General features: G+C 44.1%; 1 protein-coding gene across 1 annotated transcript in view; it reads right to left on the reverse strand.

Moving 5' to 3' along the window:
- The window catches only part of SLC28A2 (solute carrier family 28 member 2), a 143,712-nt gene that overhangs the window by 122,911 nt on the left and 1,227 nt on the right, over window positions 1-19,574 (reverse strand). Inside the window, exon 2 of the mRNA XM_073579367.1 lies at window positions 5,655-5,716. Within this exon, the coding sequence (XP_073435468.1) occupies window positions 5,655-5,711 (57 nt within the window). The 5' untranslated portion in view covers window positions 5,712-5,716. The remainder of the gene's footprint in view (window positions 1-5,654; window positions 5,717-19,574) is intronic.

Consider the following 19,574-nt stretch of genomic DNA (forward strand, 5'->3'; position numbering starts at 1 on the left):
AAAATACAAATAGATAAATAAACATGAGGGGCAGCACGGTGGATCAGTGGTTAGCACTACAGCCTTGCAGCGCTGGAGTCCTGGGTTTGCATCCCACCAAGGACAACATCGGCAAGGAGTTTGTATGTTCTCCTCGTGTTTGCGTGTGTTTCCTCAGGGTACTCCGGTTTCCTCCCACATTCCAAAGACATACCTGATAGGGAATTTAGATTGTGAGCCCCATCGGGGACAGTGATGATAATGTGTGCAAACTGTAAAGTGCTGTGGAATATAAAGATTATTATTATTAAAATCAATAGATACCTTAGGGTTGGAGTTAGAGTTAGAAATAGGGTAAGGGTTAGAAATAGGCTTAGGATTAGAAATAGGGTTAGAAATAGGATTAGGGTTAGAAATAGGATTAGGGTTGTGATTAAAATTAGGGTTGTAATTAGGGTTAGGGTTGATATTAGGGTTAGGGTTGGGTTGGGTTGGGGTTGGGATTAGGGTTAAGGGTGTGTTGGGGTTAGCGTTGTGGTAAGGGTAAGGCTAAGTGCACATGTACCGGAACTCTTGCGGAAATTACCGTGAGAGTTCCGGAATTCCAGTCCGCGGGAAAATCGCATTTTAAATTCCCGCGATTTTCCCGCGGAAAAACTAGCATTTTGCAAGCGTATTTAGCTTGCAAAATGCTAGCGTTCTCCAAGCGATCTGTAGCATCGCTTGGAGAACTGATTGACAGGTTGGTCACACTCATCAAACATAGTGTTTGACGAGTGTGACCAACTTTTTACTACTGAGGCTGCCTATGCGGCATCAGTAGTAAAAGATAGAATGTAAAAAAAATAAAAAATGGTGTTATTCTCACCCTCCGACGTCCCGCGCATCCGTTCCCAGTAATCCTTTGCGAAAATGCCCGCGATGACGTCAGTTCTCGCGGGATCGCGACGTCTCGCGGTAATTCGCGATGACGTCGCGCGAATGACCGCGAGACTTCGCGATCCCGCGAGAACGGACGTCATCGCGGGCATTTTCGCAAAGGACTACTGGGAATGGGAGCGTGAAGAGAAGCGGAAAGACTGTGCGGGACGTCGGAGGGTGAGAATAACAATATTTTTTATTTTTAAATTCTATTTTTCACAGGGGTATGGTACCCAAAGCCCGGAGGACAGTCTCCTCTCCTCCGGACCGTGGGTACCATCCGCAATTGCTCTGCTTACTTTCCGCATGGTGTGCACAGCCACATGCGGGAAGTAAGCGGAACAATGCATTCCTATGGGTGCAGGATCGCCGCGATTCCGCAAATTAATGAGCACGCTGCGGTTTTTACCGCGAAGCGATTCCGCCGCGGTAAAAACCGCAGCATTAGCACAGCATTGCGGAATCCCATAGGAATGCATGGGATGCTTATTTTTCGCGTTTTCGCGGCAAAATCGCGCGGTTAAAACAGCCGCGGAAACGCGAAAAAAACGCCACGTGTGAACTCAGCCTTATGGTTGGGATTAGGGTTAGGGGTGTGTTGGGGTTAGGATTGGAGTTAGAATTGAGGAGTTTTCACTGTTTAGGCACATCACAGGGTCTCCAAATGCGACACGGTGCCACCATTTATTCCAGTCAATTTTGCGTTCAAAAAGTCAAACAGTGCTCCCTGCATTCCGAGCCCCAACGTGTGCCTAAACAGTGGTTTACCCCCACATATGGGGTATCAGCATACTAAGGAAAAATTGCACAACAACTTTGGTGGTCTAATTTCTCCTGTTACCCTTGGGATAATAAAAACTTGGGGGCTACAAAAAATGTTTTTGTGGAAAAAAATGATTTTTTACTTTCACGGCTCTGCGTTATAAACTTCTGTGAAGCACTTGGGGGTTCATAGTACTCACCACACATCTAGATAATCTCCTTGGGGGGGTCTAGTTTCCAAAATGGGGTCACTTATGGGGGTTTCTACTGTTTAGGCACATCAAGGGCTCTGCAAACGTAACATGACGCCCCCAGACCATTCCATCAAGTCGGCATTTCAAAACATCACTACTTCCCTTCCGAGCCCCGACGTCTGCACAAACAGTGGTCCCACCCACATATGGGGTACTAGGGTACTCAGAACAGACTGGACAACAATTTTTGGGGTCCAATTTCTCCTGTTACCATTGTGAAAATAAAAAATAGCGGGCTAAAAAATCATTTTTGAGGAAAAAAATTATTTTTATTTTCACGGCTCTGCGTTATAAACTTCTGTGAAGCACCTGGGGGTTCAAAGTGCTCACTATGCATCTATATACGTTCCTTAGGGAGTCTAGTTTCCAAAATGGGGCAATTGTGGGGGAGCTCCAAAGTTTAGGCACACAGGGTCTCTCCAAAAACAACATGGTGTCCGCTAACGATTGGAGCTAATTTTCCATTCAAAAAGTCAAATGGCGCTCCTTCCCTTCTGAGCCCTGCCGTGCGCCCAAACAGTGGTTTCCCTCCACATATGGAGTACCAGCATACTCAGGACAATCTGGACAACAACTTTTGGGGTTCAATTTATCCTGTTACCCTTGGGATAATAAAAAATAGCAGGCTAAAAAATCATTTTTGAGGAAAAAAAATGATTTTTTATTTTCATGGCTCTGCGTTTATAAACTTCTGTGAAGCACTTGGGGGTTCAAAGTGCTCACTACACATCTAGATAAGCTCCTTGTGGGGTCTAGTTTCCAAAATGGGGTCACTTTTGAGGGATTTCTACTGTTTAGGCACATCAGGGGCTCTGCAAACGCAACATGACACCCGCAGAACATTCCATCAAAGTCTGCATTCCAAAGTGGCGCTCCTTCCCTTCTGAGCTCTCCCATGTGCCCAAACAGTGGTTCCCCCCCACATATGGGGTATCGGTGTACTCAGGACAAATTGCACAACAACTTTTGTGGTCCAATTTCTCCTGTTAGCCTTGTGAAAATAAAAAATAGCGGGCTAAAAAATCATTTTTGAGGAAAAAAAATGATTTTTTATTTTCACTGCTCTGCGTTATAAACTTCTGTGAAGCACTTGGGGGTTCAAAGTGCTCATCACACATCTAGATAAGTTCCTTGGGGTGTCTAGTTTCCAAAATGAGGTCATATGTGGGGGAGCTCCAATGTTTAGGCACACAGGGTCTCTCCAAACGCGACATGGTGTCCACTAATGATTGGAGCTAATTTTCCATTCAAAAAGTCAAATGGCACTCCTTTCCTTCGGGGCCCTGCCATGCGTCCAAACAGTGGTTTATGACCACATATGAGGTATCGGTGTACTCAGGAGAAATTTCCCAACAAATTTAGGATCCATTTTAACCTGTTTCCCATGTGAAAATGAAAAAACTGAGGCTAAAAAAAAAAAATTTTGTGAAAAAAAAAAGTAATTTTTTTATTTACAGATCAATTTGTGAAGCACCTGGGGGTTCAAAGTACTCACTATGCATCTAGATAAGTTCCTTGGGGGGTCTAGTTTCCAAAATGGAGTCACTTGTAGGAGAGCTCCAATGTTTAGGCACACAGGGGCTCTCCGAACGCAACATGGCAACCGCTAAATATTCCAGCATATTTTCCATTAAAAAAGTCAAATCGAGCTCCTTCCCTTCTGAGCCCTGCAGTGTGCCCAAACAGTGGTTTATGACCACTTGTCAGCTATCGGTGTACTCAGGAGAAATTGCCCAACAAATTTTAGGATCCATTTTATCCTGTTGCCCATGTGAAAATGAAAAAATTGATGCTAAAAGAAAATTTTTGATGGAAAAATTAAAATGTCCATTTTTTCCTTCCACGTTGCTTTATTTCTTGTGAAGCACCTAAAGGGTTAATAAACTTCTTGAATGTGGTTTTGAGTAGCTTTCGGGGTGCAGTTTTTAGAATGGTGCCACTTTTGGGCATTTTCTGCCATATAGACCCCTCAAAGTGACTTCAAATGTGAGGTTGTCCCTAAAAATAATGGTTTTGTAAATTTTGTTGTAAAAATGAGAAATCGCTGGTCAACTTTTAACCCTTATAACTTCCTAACCAAAAAAAATGTTGTTTCCAAAATTGTGCCGATGTAAAGTAGACATGTGGGAAATGTTGTTTATTAACTATTTTGTGTCACATAACTCTCAGGTTTAACAGAATAAAATTCAAAATTTGAAAATTGCAAAATTTTCAAAATTTTTGCCAAATTTCCATTTTTTTCACAATTAAACGCAAAAATTATTGACCTAAATTTACCATTAACATGAAGCCCAATATCTCAGAATCGCTAGGATCCGTTGAAGCGTTCCTGAGTTATTACCTCATAAAGGCACACTGGTCAGAATTGCAAAAAATGGCCAGGTCATTATGGTCATGAAGGGGTTAACCTATGCATGCCAAGATGTACGTATTTAAGTGTATCCATTTTTGGAACCCAGCACTTCATATTTTAGCCTGTCATGGATCCCTGTATACACTGGTGCATCTCCTCCATGCTGCTGTGTTGCCTTAGCTTGCTCACCTACTTTATTTTCATTTTGCACATTTAAAAAAAAAAAAAAAAATCAATAAAGATTTAAATATTTTATATTTTTGGCTATATAGTTTATTTATAGGTTTATATCTTCCCGGGCATATATAGCTTTTATGATTATTTTTGTTAGTTTTAGTGGTCCGCATGCTTTGTACCATTACACCTTGGCTCATATAGGTTAATAAGGCTATTCACATGACCATGTTTTTCATTCCAGCTTGTACATCAATTTGGTCATGGAACTAGTCGTATAGTCTTTAATCAAAATTGTTACAGCAGCAGTTTTTCTACATGACAACATCAGGCAACATGTTGCTTGTACTATGGTGACCAGTCTATACGTGCTACCATAACTACAGTGTGTTCAGATTTTTCCCAACAAGCACATAAGGGACGTCATTGGTCACGGAACTGCCAACTGTAGAGCCTGATGATTTACCTAAGTGCATTCAGAGTAGAAGAACATTTCTCAGAAAACCAATAATTACCTGATTGACAACATGTCAAGGCATATAACTGTGAGCATTTCTGCACGTGGTGCTTATACTCAATACTGAAAAAATTGAAAATATTGTTTCCATTGATATGTGTATTGATCCTGTGATTTCAAGAATTCCATGACATTTCCTTCTTAGGCTACTTTCACATTTGCTTTTTTTGCGCTGCACACCGTGCGCAGTGCAAACGCACATAAAAAATGCATCATGCGTACAAACGCATGTGTATGCGCACCCATGTTAAGAATAGGAAAAAAAACGCATGCTTTTTTTGCGCGAAAAAACAGCACAAAAAAACGCAAGTGTGAAACCAGCTTTAGTGCTGCAATTTCAAGGTTGAGGAGTCTAGGTGTTACCAGTTGTGGGTATGCCACTACAAAGTCCAATCAGTGCTGGCAGTGTAGTCTATGTAAGTACACACTCCTTTACCAAGGGCAGTTGTAACATCCAATTGTCCATTTATTTATAATTTTCAGTTAGAATACTAGAGGAATGCCACAATGTAATGGTCTATGAAAAGATACTTAAGAATTGTTAGTTTCTGGAGAAAAAAAACTAAAACAAAAATGTTATGAACAGGGACAGGTCCTATTTAAGGGAATTTTACAATGATTAAGATTTATTTGCTTGACAACAGAAATCTCTTGTAACCATGTACTGTTTGCTAGTAAGGTCAAAACCACTTACCTCTGCATTAAATGCTTTATTTGAAATTCCATCAACACTTTTCTGTGACATTTCCATGGCTTCTAAAAACAGAAATAAAAAGATATGCAATATATTTAATAAACAAAGTGCACAAAATATTATCAGGAGCATAAAAATAAGTTCTGTAGTAAAACTGTATAAAACAGTTTCAAGAGGTGTTTTAAAAGGAATGAAAGAACAGGAATGGAATTTATGGTTTCAAAAAGATGTAACTTAAAAGTTAATCACTAGGCAAATAGTACAGATAAAATGTAAAATTACTGCATGCATATACAGTCATGGCGGAATGTGTTGGCACACTTAAAATTGTTCCAGAAAATGAATTATTTCTCTCAGAAAATTATTGCAATTACACATGTTTTGTTATACAGCACAAGTTTATTTCCTTTATGTGTATTGGAACAACACAAAAAACAGAGAAAAATAAGGCACATTGGACATAGCGTCCCACAAAACCCCCAAAATGGCCAGAACAAAATTGTTGGCACCCTCAACTTAACACTTGGTTGCGCACCCTTTGTGATAAATAACTGTAATCATTCACATCCTATAACCATCAACAAGCTTCTTTCACCTCTCAACTGGAATTTTGGACCACTCTTCTTTTGCAAACTGCTCCAGGTATCTCATATTTGAAGGGTGACTTCTCTCAACATGAATTTTAAGATCCCTACACAGGTGTTCAATGGGATTTAGATCCAGACCCACTGCTGGCCACTTCAGACCTCTCCAGTCCTTTGTTTCTATCCATTTCCGGGGGCTTTTTGAAGCATGTTTGGGGTCATTGTCCTGCTGGAAGATCCTTGACCTAGGAAGCAGAGCCAGCTTTTTGACACTGGGCACTGCATTGTGACCCAAAATCCTTTGGTAATCTTCAGATTTCATGATGCCTTGCACACAGTCAAGGCACTCAGTGTCAGAAGTATCAAAACTACCACAAAACATCTTTGAACCTTCATCATATTTTACTGTCAGTACTGTGTTCTTTTCTTTGTAGGCCTCATTCTGTTTTTGGTGACCAGTAGAATTATGTGCTTTAGGCTGGAGTCACACTTAACGTATAAAAAAAAAATCGGTCCGATTTTGACGGCTGAAAATTGCAGGAGTGTTCTCCGTATGGTGATCTGTATGTAATCCGATAGCAATACGATGATGCGATCTCCTGGCATCTAATATCCGTATAACAACCGTATGCAATGCGATTTTAACATGAGGTTTTACTTACAGCAGTTCTCTGTCATTGACACATCATTTTAAAACAAAATATACTCCAAAACACACACACATATATATATATCTTTGGCAAAAATTAAGAGACCACCACATCAAAACCCTGTCATGGGCAGCCCATTCTCCAGACCTGAACACCATTGAAAACCTCTGGAATGTAATCAAGAAGATGATCGATAGTCACAAGCCATCAAACAAAGAATTGATTAAAATTTTTGCGCCAGAAGCAGTGTGAAAGACTGGTGGCAAGCATGCCAAGACACATGAAAGCTCAGAGGCGTATCCAGGGGGGGCAGCCGGGGCAGTTGCCCCGGGCGCAGCCAGCAGGGGGGCGCAGTCGGGCCACCTAATGCAGCGGTCTGCAGTGTCTCCCCCCGGCGGCTGCGTTCTGCTGCTCCCCGCCCTGAGAGTTGGCGGTTCTCTGCGCCGGCTCCCAGGCAGCAATTGTACTGTCGTCTATACAGACGACAGTACAATTGAAGATCTGACCGCTCAGGTCATGTGATCACACTGCTGACGTCATTCCCCCGTGCCCAGAGCGAACGCTGGTGGTAAGTGTGCTCCTCTGTGGAGCTGAAGAATCACTGAAGATGGGAGATCGGGGGTGTTCATGAGTGGGGGGTTAATGAGTGGAGATTGGGGTTAATGTGGGGATGGGGGTTAATGAGTGGAGATGGGGTTAATGAGTGGAGATGGGGGTTAATGTGTGGGGGGTTAATGAGTGGAGATGGGGGTTAATGTGGGGATGGGGGTTAATGAGTGGGGGAGTTAATGAGTTGAGATGGGGGTTAATGTGGGGATGGGGGTTAATGAGTGGAGATGGGAGTTAATGTGGGGATGGGAGTTAATGAGTGGGGGGTTAATGAGTGGAGATGGGGGTTAATGTGTGGGGGTTAATGAGTGGAAATGGGGGTTAATGAGTGGGGATGGGGGTTAATGTGTGGGGGTTAATGAGTGGAGATGGGGTTAATGTGTGGGGGTTAATGAGTGGGGATGGGAGTTAATGTGTGGGGGTTAATGAGTGGGGATGGGGTTAATGTGTGGGGGGTTAATGAGTGGGGCATTAATGAGTGGAGATGGGGATTAATGAGTGGGGATGGGGTTAATGAGTGGGGGGGTTAATGTGTGGGGGTTAATGAGTGGGGACGGGGGTTAATGAGTGGGGATGGGGGTTAATGTGTGGGGGATTTGGAGTGCAGGGTACATAATGTGTGGGGGATTTGGGAGTAGGGACCAGGGTTATTGAGTGGGGATGGGGTATACTTAATGTGTGGGGGGATTTGGAGTGGGCATGGGGGGTTATTTAATGTGTGTGAGGGATCTGAAGTGGGGATGGGGGATTTAATGTGTGTGGGGGGATTTGGAGTGGGGATGGGGGCACTTAATGTGTGTGGGGGATTGGGGATGGGGGATTTGGAGTGGGGATGGGATTTAATGTGTGTGGGGAGATTTAAGGACACAAAATGAAGAGTATGTACGTATGAGGGCATGTATGAGGAAACAGTTTGCAGGATGGGTGCAGACAGTAAGGGGTGCGAAAGGGTAAATGTAAGTGAACACAGTATGAGTAGCGATGGAAAAATGTAAGTGGACACAGTATGGGGAGTGAGGGTGATGGGATGTGTTCAGACAGTATCGGGAGTCGGGTATGTGTGAGCAGACAGTATAGAGAGTGAGGGGGTAAATATATGAGGAGACAGTATGATGAACAGAGGGATGTTAGAGGAGACAGTATGAGGAGGGAGGGAAATAGCGTGAGGCGACAGTATATTGCAGATATTTTTATTTAGGAGCATTATAATGACACTTCTATCTTTAAGGGCGTCGTGTGGAGATTTGCTGCAGAAGACCGGAGAAGATGGAAGTCTGCAGAGACAACTGTGGATGAGAAAACTCATCATGGGGTCTGGTCAAGAAGAAGAAAAAGAGAACGACGCCAGAGACAACATCATCTATAAAGGTACCTGGATGTAAATATTATTTGTGATACTGACTTATTCTCGTGTTTTTATTTATGTTAGGAAATTTTAAAGTGTTGTCCAGGTTTGTGCTGAGTCTGCAGTCATTCTATGTGACTGCAGACTTCTGAATTCTCACAGTGCTCACTGAACGCTGTCAGGATTCTCTTGTGCCGGTAATTTACATACATGCGGTCACGTGCTGACTAGACATGTGTAGCCTCACTCAATGAAAATTAACACAGCGAGGCCGGGCACGTCTAGTTGGAATGTGGCCAGAAATATACAAATCACATACCTGGGCTGACATGACAGTACATCGGCAAGGGAGAATCCTAAAAGTGAGGAATGCATTAGTTGTGAGAATTCAGAAGCTGCAATGTCAGGATTCAGCTCTGCAGATTCCAGTAGTCATCACAGACACTTCACTCATATGCGATTTTCATATATGATCCTGTGACGAGCTTCTCTTCCTGCTTTCAGTTTTTTACTGAACATTGAGAGAATTAGGGAGAGCAGCTTGTGAGTACATGGCTAAGTGTGCAAGTCGCATATGTACTTGGGGGGGGGGGCGCCAAAACAAATTCTTGCCCCGGGTGCCAGAAAGCCTAGATACGCCTCTGTGAAAGCTGTTTTTAAAAAAAAAGGTTATTCCACAAAATATTGATTTCAGAACTTTTCCTGAGTTAAACCATTAGTATTGTTTCTAAATGATTATGAACTTGTTTTCTTAGCATTATTTAAGGTCTGAAAGCACTGTTTTTTTTATTTTGACCATTTTTCTTTGTCAGAAAAAAAATACAAAATGTATTGCTTGGAAATTCGGAGACATGTTGTCAGAAGTTTATAGACTAAAAGAACAATTTACATTTTACTCAAAAATATACCTATAAAGAGAAAATCAGACAAACTGAACATTTGAAAGTGGTCTCTTAATTTTTGCCAAAGCTGTGTATATATATATATATATATATATTACATATGCATATATATATATATATATTTACACTGCTCAAAAAATAAAGGGAACACTAAAATACCACATCCTAGATGTCACTGAATGAAATATTCCAGTTGCAAATCTTTATTCATTACATAGTGGAATGCATTGAGAACAATAAATCATAAAAATGATCCATGTAAATCCAAATTAATATCCCATGAAGGTCTGGATTTGGAATGATACTCAAAATAAAAGTGGAAAATCAAATTACAGATTGATCCAACTTCAGTGGAAATGCCTAAAGACAAGGAAATTATGCTGAATAGTGTGTGTGGCCTCTCCACTTGCTTGTATAACCTCCCTACAATGCCTCGGCATGGTCCTGATGAGGCAGCAGATGTTCTCCTGAGGGATCTCTTTCAAGACTTGGACTAAAGCATCTGCCAACTCCTGGACAGTCTGTGGTGCAACGTGACGGTGGTGGATGGAGCGAGACATGATGTCCCAGATGTGCGCAATCGGATTCAGGTCTGGGGAACGGGCAGGCCAGTCCATAGCTTCAATGCCTTCATCTTGCAGCAACCGCTGACACACTCCAGCCACATGAGGTCTGGCATTGTCCTGCATTAGGAGGAACCTAGGGCCAACCGAACCAGCATATGGTCTCACAAGGGATCTGAGGATCTCATCTCGGTACCTAAAGGCAGTCAGGCTACCTCTGGCAGGCACATGGAGGGCTGTGAGGCTCTCCAAAGAAATGCCACCCCACACCATTACTGACCCACTGCCAAACCGGTCATGCTGAAGGATGTTGCAGGCAGCAGATCGCTCTCCATGGCGTCTCCAGACTCTGTCACGTCTGTCACATGTGCTCAGTGTGAACCTGCTTTCATCTGTGAAGAGCACAGGGCGCCAGTGGCGAATTTGCCAATCCTGGAGTTCTGTGACAAATGCCAAGCGTCCTGCACGGTGCTAGGCTGTGAGCACATCCCCGATCTGAGGACTTTGGGCACTCAGACCATCCTCACGGAGTCGGTTCTAACCGCTTGTGCAGACACATGCACATTTGTGGCCTGCTGGAGGTCATTTTGCAGGGCTCTGGCAGTGCTCCTCCTTTTCTTCCTTGCAGAAAGACTGAGGTAGCAGTTCTGCTGCTAGGTTGTTGCCCTCCTACGGCCCCCTCCATGTCTCCTGGTGTACTGACCTGTCTCCTGGTAGTGCCTCCATCCTTTGGACACTATGCTGACAGACACAGCAAACCTTCTTGCCACAGCTCGCATTGATGTGCCATACTGGATGAGCTGCACTACGTGAGCACAATCAACATTCAAAAGTGACCAAAACATCAGCCAGAAAGCATTGATACTGAAATGTGGTGTGTGGTCCCCACCTGCAGAACCACTCCTTTACTGAGTGTGTCTTGATAATTTTCAATAATTTCCATCTGTTGTCTACTCCATTTGCACAACAGCATGTGAAATTGATTGTCAATCAGTGTTGCTTCCTAAGTGGACAGTTTGATTTCACAGAAGTTTGATTTACTTGGAGTTATATTCTGTTGTTTAAATGTTCCCTTTATTTTTTGAGCAGTGTATATATATATATATATATATACTAGATGGTGGCCCGCTTCTAACGCATCGAGTATTCTAGAATATATATGCAGTTTATTTTTGAAGATTTAATAATAATGCAATAATGCACCCCCCAATCCTGATATGTATGGTTCTCTCACCCTCAATCCTGAAATGTATGGTTCTCTCACACCCAATCCTGATATGTATGCTACCCCTCAACCCCCTATCCTGGTATGCATGGTCCCCTGACCCCCCAATCCTGGAATGCATGGTCCTCTCACCCCCCAATCCTGGTATGCATGGTCCTCTCACCCCTCTTTCCTGGTATGCATGGTCCTCTTACCCCCCAATCCTGGTATGTATGGTCCTCTCACCCCCCAATCCTGGTATGCATGGTTCCCTCACCCCCCTTTCCTGGTATGCATGGTCCCCTCACCCCCCTTTCTTGGTATGCATGGTCCCCTCACCCCATTTGCTGGTATGCATGGTCCTCTCACACCCCAATCCTGGTATGTATGCTCATCGTCAACCCCTTTTCCTGGTATGCTTGGTCCCCTCACCCCCCAATCCTGGTATGCATGGTATCCTCACCCCCCTTTACTGGTATGCATGGTCCCCTCACCCCCCTTTGCTGGTATGCATGGTCCTCTCACACCCCAATCCTGGTATGTATGCTCATCGTCAACCCCTTTTCCTGGTATGCTTGGTCCCCTCACCCCCCAATCCTGATATGCATGGTCCCCTCACCCCCCAATCCTAGTATGCATGGTCCTCTTACCCTCCTTTTGGGGTATGCATGGTCCTCTCACCCCCCAGTCCTGGTATGCATGGTCCTCTCACCCCCCAATCCTGGTATGCATGGTCCCCTCACCCCCCTATCCTGGTATGCATGGTCCCCTCACCCCCCTTTCCTGGTATGCATGGTCCCCTCACCCCCCTTTCCTGGTATGCATGGTCCCCTCACCCCCCTTTCCTGATATGCATGGTCCCCTCACCCCCCCAATCCTGGTATGCATGGTATCCTCACCCCCCTTTCCTGGTATGCATGGTCCCCTCACCCCCCAATCCTGGTATGCATGGTCCTCTTACCCCCTTTTGGGGTATGCATGGTCCCCTCACCCCCCCAGTCCTGGTATGCATGGTCCTCTCACCCCCCAATCCTGGTATGCATGGTCCCCTCACCCCCCAATCCTGGTATGCATGGTCCTCTTAAACTCCTTTTGGGGTATGCATGGTCCTCTCACCCCCCAGTCCTGGTATGCATGGTCCTCTCACCCCCAATCCTGGTATGCATGATCCCCTCACCCCCCTATCCTGGTATGCATGGTCCCCTCACCCCCATTTCATGGTATGCATGGTCCCCTCACCCCCCTTTCCTGGTATGCATGGTCCCCTCACCACCCTTTCCTGATATGCATGGTCCCCTCACCCCCCCAATCCTGGTATGCATGGTCCTCTTACCCTCCTTTTGAGGTATGCATGGTCCCCTCACCCCCCAGTCCTGGTATGCATGGTCCTCTCACCCCCCAATCCTGGTATGCATGGTCCCCTCACCCCCCTATCCTGGTATGCATGGTCCCCTCACCCCCCTTTCTTGGTATGCATGGTCCTCTCACACCCCAACCCTGGTATTTATGCTCACCGTCACCCCCCTTTCCTGGTATGTATGGTCCCCTCACCCCCCAATCCTGGTATGCATGGTATCCTCACTCCCCTTTCCTGGTATGCATGGTCCCCTCACCCCCCAATCCTGGTATGCATGGTCCTCTTACCCCCTTTTGGGGTATGCATGGTCCCCTCACCCCCCAGTCCAGGTATGCATGGTCCTCTCACCCCCAAATCCTAATATGCATGGTCCCCTCACCCCCCTTTCCTGGTATGCATGGTCCCCTCACCCCCCTTTCTTGGTATGCATGGTCCCCTCACCCCCCTTTCTTGGTATGCATGGTCCCCTCACCCCCCAATCCTGGTATGCATGGTCCCTTTAACCCCCTATCCTGGTATGCATGGTCCCCTCACCCCGCCATCCTGGTATGCATGGTGCCCTCACCCCGCCATCCTGGTATGCATGGTGCCCTCACCCCCCAATCCTGGTATGCATGGTCCCCTCACCCCCCAATCCTGGTATGCATGGTTTCCTCACCCCCCTTTCCTGGTATGCATGGTCCCCTCACCCCTAGTGTTGAGCATTCCGATACCGCAAGTATCGGGTATCGGCCGATACTTGCTGTATCGGAATTCCGATACCGACTTCCGATATTTTTTCAATATCGGAATTCGGCATCGGAATCGGAAGTTCAGTTGATTGACGGCCTGACGTCATCATGATGCGCGGTGTGTGCGCATCATGATGCGCCGTCATTTCGGGCCTTCCGGGGGTCTCTGCCGGCCTGCCGGGGGGCTGTGCCGGCCTGCCGGGGGGCTGTGTAGACTGCCCGGGGTCTGTACCGGCCTGCCGGGGGGCTGTGCCGGCCTGCCGGTGGTCTGTGCACCCTGTGGGGGTCTGTACCGGCCTGCCGGGGGGCTGTGCCGGCCTGCCGGGGGGCTGTGCTGATGTCCGGGGGTCTGTGCAAGCATCGTCCGATGGGACTACAAGTCCCATCGGGCGATGCCTGCTACCATGACAGTGATTGACACATTAGCCAATGATGGGACAGTAGTAGTCCCATCATCCGGCTAATGTGTTAAATGTTAAAAAAAAAAAAAAAAACACTACATACATACTACATGCATGCTACATACATACTACATGCATGCTACATACATACTACATATATACTACGTACATACTACATATATACTACATACATACTACATACATACTGCATGCTACATACATACTACATACATACTACATGCATGCTACATACATACTACATGCATGCTACATACATACTACATATATACTACGTACATACTACATATATACTACATACATACTACATACTACATACTGCATGCTACATACATACTACATACATACTACATGCATGCTACATACATACTACATATATACTACATACATACTACATACATACTGCATGCTACATACATACTACATGCATGCTACATACATACTACATACATACTACATGCATGCTACATACATACTACATATATACTACATACATACTACATACATGCTACATACATACTGCATGCTACATACATACTACATACATACTACATGCATGCTACATACATACTACATATATACTACATGCATGCTACATACATACTACATATATACTACATGCATGCTACATACATACTACATGCTACATACATACTACATATATACTACATACATACTACATACATGCTACATACATACTGCATGCTACATACATACTACATACATACTACATACATACTACATACATGCATGCTACATACATACTACATGCATGCTACATACATACTACATATATACTACATACATACTACATACATGCTACATACATACTGCATGCTACATACATACTACATACATACTACATGCATGCTACATACATACTACATATATACTACATGCATGCTACATACATACTACATATATACTACATGCATGCTACATACATACTACATGCTACATACATACTACATATATACTACATACATACTACATACATGCTACATACATACTGCATGCTACATACATACTACATACATACTACATACATACTACATACATGCATGCTACATACATACTACATGCATGCTACATACATACTACATGCATGCTACATACATACCACATACATACTACATGCTACATACATACCACATATATACTACATACATACCACATATATACTACATACATACAATACATTCATACAATACATACATAGACATACAGTACATATAACATAGAGTAACATACTTACCAATACTTGTCACATTGTTCCCCGAAGCCATTGTCTTTTCCGGGATAAATATTAACATAACAAACCACAAAAATACTCACCCACGATCCGAAGCAGTCCACGAGTGTGTCCCACGACGATCTTGGGTAGAGAACTGCAGCATCAGATGATGCTGCCGTTCTCTACGGGCTGCAGGAATCCAATGACGGAAGGTAGGTATCCTTCCGCACTGTATTCCTCCGCCACTTAAAAAAAAAAAAGTCCCTAGTCTCACTTTATGCCATTGCTGCGTGGGAATTTCCCACACAGCAATGGCATAAAGTGAGACTAGGGACTTTTTTTTTTTAAGTGGCGGAGGAATACAGTGCGGAAGGATACCTACCTTCCGTCATTGGATTCCTGCAGCCCGTAGAGAACGGCAGCATCATCTGATGCTGCAGTTCTCTACCCAAGATCGTCGTGGGACACACTCGTGGACTGCTTCGGATCGTGGGTGAGTATTTTTGTGGTTTGTTATGTTAATATTTATCCCGGAAAAGACAATGGCTTCGGGGAACAATGTGACAAGTATTGGTAAGTATGTTACTCTATGTTATATGTACTGTATGTCTATGTATGTATTGTATGAATGTATTGTATGTATGTAGTATATATGTGGTATGCATGTAGTATGTATGTAGTATGTATGTAGCATGCATGTAGTATGTATGTAGCATGCATGTAGTATGTATGTAGTATGTATGTAGTATATATGTAGTATGTAGTATGAATGTAGTATATATGTAGTATGTATGTAGCATGTAGTATGTAGCATGCATGTAGTATATATGTAGTATGTATGTAGCATGTAGTATGTATGTAGCATGCATGTAGTATATATGTAGTATTTATGTTGCATGTAGTATTTATGTAGTATGAATGTAGCATGTATGTAGTATGTAGTATGAATGTAGCATGTATGTAGTATGTATGTAGTATATATGTGGTATGTATGTAGCATGCAGTATGTATGTAGCATGCATGTAGTATATATGTAGTATGTATGTTGCATGTAGTATTTATGTAGTATGAATGTAGCATGTATGTAGTATGTAGTATGAATGTAGCATGCATGTAGTATATATGTAGTATATATGTGGTATGTATGTAGCATGCAGTATGTATGTAGCATGCATGTAGTATATATGTAGTATGTATGTTGCATGTAGTATTTATGTAGTATGAATGTAGCATGTATGTAGTATGTAGTATGAATGTAGCATGTATGTAGTATGCATGTTGTATGTATGTAGCATGTAATTTTTTTTTTTTTTTTTTACATTTAACACATTAGCCGGATGATGGGACTACTACTGTCCCATCATTGGCTAATGTGTCAATCACTGTCATGGTAGCAGGCATCGCCCGATGGGACTTGTAGTCCCATCGGACGATGCCTGCACAGACCCCCGGAGCCTGCACAGACCACCGGCAGGCCGGCACAGCCCCCCGGCAGGCCGGCACAGCCCCCCGGAGCCTGCACAGCCCCCCGGCAGGCCGGCACAGCCCCCCGGAGCCTGCACAGCCCCCCGGCAGGCCGGCACAGCCCCCCGGCAGGCCGGCACAGCCCCCCGGAGCCGGCACAGACCACCGGAGCCTGCACAGACCCCCTGGCAGGCCGGCACAGCCCCCCGAAAGGCCCGTACAGACCCCAGAGAGGCTGTACAAGGGCAGGAAAGGGTTTTTCTTATTCCGATACCGGAAGTCCCATAGACTTGAATGGGACTTCCGGTATCGGAATCGGCGATACCGATACTTTTTTTAAAGATCGGCCGATACCATCCGATACGATACTTTGAAGTATCGGACGGTATCGCTCAACTCTACTCACCCCCCTTTCCGTGTAGCCGTGACCAATCAGCGCTGCGGCACTCTGTCCGCGACCAATCAGCAACGCAGCCCTCTAGCCGCGACCAATCACTGCCGCGGTCCTGTACAAAAATAATATTAAAAAATAAAAAAAAGTTATTCTCACTTTCCGACGGCCTCCTGTCTTCTTTCCACGCGCCCGGCCTAGTGTTCCCAGTAATGCTTTGCGGCTTTGACCGCTGATGACGTCGGTCTTCCTTCTCGCTCGCGCGAGAGTGACGTCGGTCTTCTTTCTTGCCTCGCGAGAGTGACATCATCAGCGGTCTAAGCCGCAAAGCATTACTGGGAACGCGAGGCCGGGCGTGTGGAAAGAAGGCAGGAGGCCTTCGGAAGGTGAGAATAACTTTTATTTTAATTCTCTTTTTTTACAGATTAAGGCTTGCGCCTGCCGCTGATTGGTCACGGCCTGGCGGCCGCGACCAATCAGCGGCAGGCGCAGCTTACCGTTACAAACAGCTGTGCCTGTCGCTGATTGGTTGTGGCCTGGTGGGGGCCTGGCGGCCGCGACCAATCAGCGGCCCGCGATTTCGGTTACAGACAGACATGATAAGGCGTTTATATATAGATATAGATATATATATATATACACTAGCTGAAGAGCCCGGCGCTGCCCGGGCATAGTAACTAACTGTGATTAGTTATAGCAAATTATAATTATCCTCCATCCCATAGTCCCGTGCCCATATACCCATCATACATATCCACAATCACATAGGCCCATGCCCATATACCCATCATACATATCCTCCATCCCATAGTTGAGTGCCCATATACCCATCACACATCCTCCATCCCATAGTCCCGTGCCCATATACCCGTCATACATATCCTCCATCCCATAGTCCAGTGCCCATATACCCATCACACAGCCTCCATCCCATAGTCAACCATTATGACATCATAATGAGCGGCGGGGCTTGCAACCTATGATGACATCAGCGTCGCCATGGCAACCATTATGACATCATAATGAGGGGCAGGGCTTGACACACACACACTTTTTCCCCATTATGTAGATAGGGGCAAAATTGTTTGGTGAATTGGAATGCGCAGGGTTAAAATTTCACCTCACAACATAGCCTAGGACACTCTCGGGGTCCAGACGTGTGACAGTGCCAAATTTTGTGACTGTAGCTGCGACGGTGCGGATGCCAATCCCGGACATACACACACACATACATACATACATACACATACTTGAGCTTTATATATTAGATATATGTATTATACATATCATATATATAATATATACTGTATATATATATCTTATATATATACATATATATATGCATATAATATATATATACAATATACACTCAAGTGACACTCTTCACTGTATCACAATTTTGACAGCTGTGTAGGACTTTTTACTTCTTAGCTGATAGATACCATTGTGTGGAAAATACTTAGTCTGCAACATGGAAACACAGAGAAAATCTGTGTTGGTGTCTTCACGCTGGTTTTAGTTATAAATGTAAGATGAATTCCTTTCTAATATGCAGCAGCCGCAGGAACAGAGGAGCAGGCTAGAAAAGGCAGCGGCGGTAAACTGTGTCACAACATTTTCCACCATGTGTTGTGGCTGTTGATGTCTATGTACAGCATAGTGGTAGACTCAGATGAACTCCAACTTTATACTTTTCTAGAAGGTTAACCCTTCACATGCAGCTATGTCCTCCTCAGGTAGATTAAGCTTTTATAAGCAACTATATCCCCCTCTTGCAGGTTAACCCTTTTTATGCAGCTGTATATTTTTGCTATTAGCTGGCCTGCATTGGTAAATGAATTCACCATGTTTGTGATTCAGTTTTAGTGAATTTAAGATAAAGATTGCTAAACTGATTTTCACATTATATTCAACAGAACAGCAACTTTGTAAAATGGCAAAACAGCCCAATTCCAGACAGATCTCAGCAAAAGAGTCCAATTTCCATGCCTTATATTATCATCTCCCCCTTTGGCACAATCAGTATCTTCCAGAGAAAGGAATCTCTCCAGATCTTGATCTCACTCTGACAAAGTGAAAGTAAAATTGGCATTCCTGCAATACTGATTTACTATTGACATATCGGAGAAAAGTCTTATCATTTCATCTACTATCACCTTTTTCTAGTTGTTTGTTTCTTTTCCCCCACAACTGATAGGCCCATAAAAAAGCAATGTTGCAAGATAGATTTAAGAAGGAAAATAGATGAAAAAATAAAGAAGAGAGTAACTGGGATTTTTCAACTTTTCGTATTAAAGAGAATCTATCACATGGGATGAACACGCAGTCTGATCTACAGGCAGGCATGTTATATTGCAAATGCAAAACAGATTAAATGTCTAGTTTTGAGGGAAAGTATTCAGTATATCTTGTATTTTATTTATTGGATCCCTGCTTATTCTGGACTTAATAGTCAAGAGGGCAGTCC

Source organism: Dendrobates tinctorius, unplaced genomic scaffold (assembly GCF_039654945.1).
Source record: "Dendrobates tinctorius isolate UK_male_01 unplaced genomic scaffold, ASM3965494v1 ptg000062l, whole genome shotgun sequence".
Lineage (NCBI taxonomy): Eukaryota > Metazoa > Chordata > Amphibia > Anura > Dendrobatidae > Dendrobates > Dendrobates tinctorius.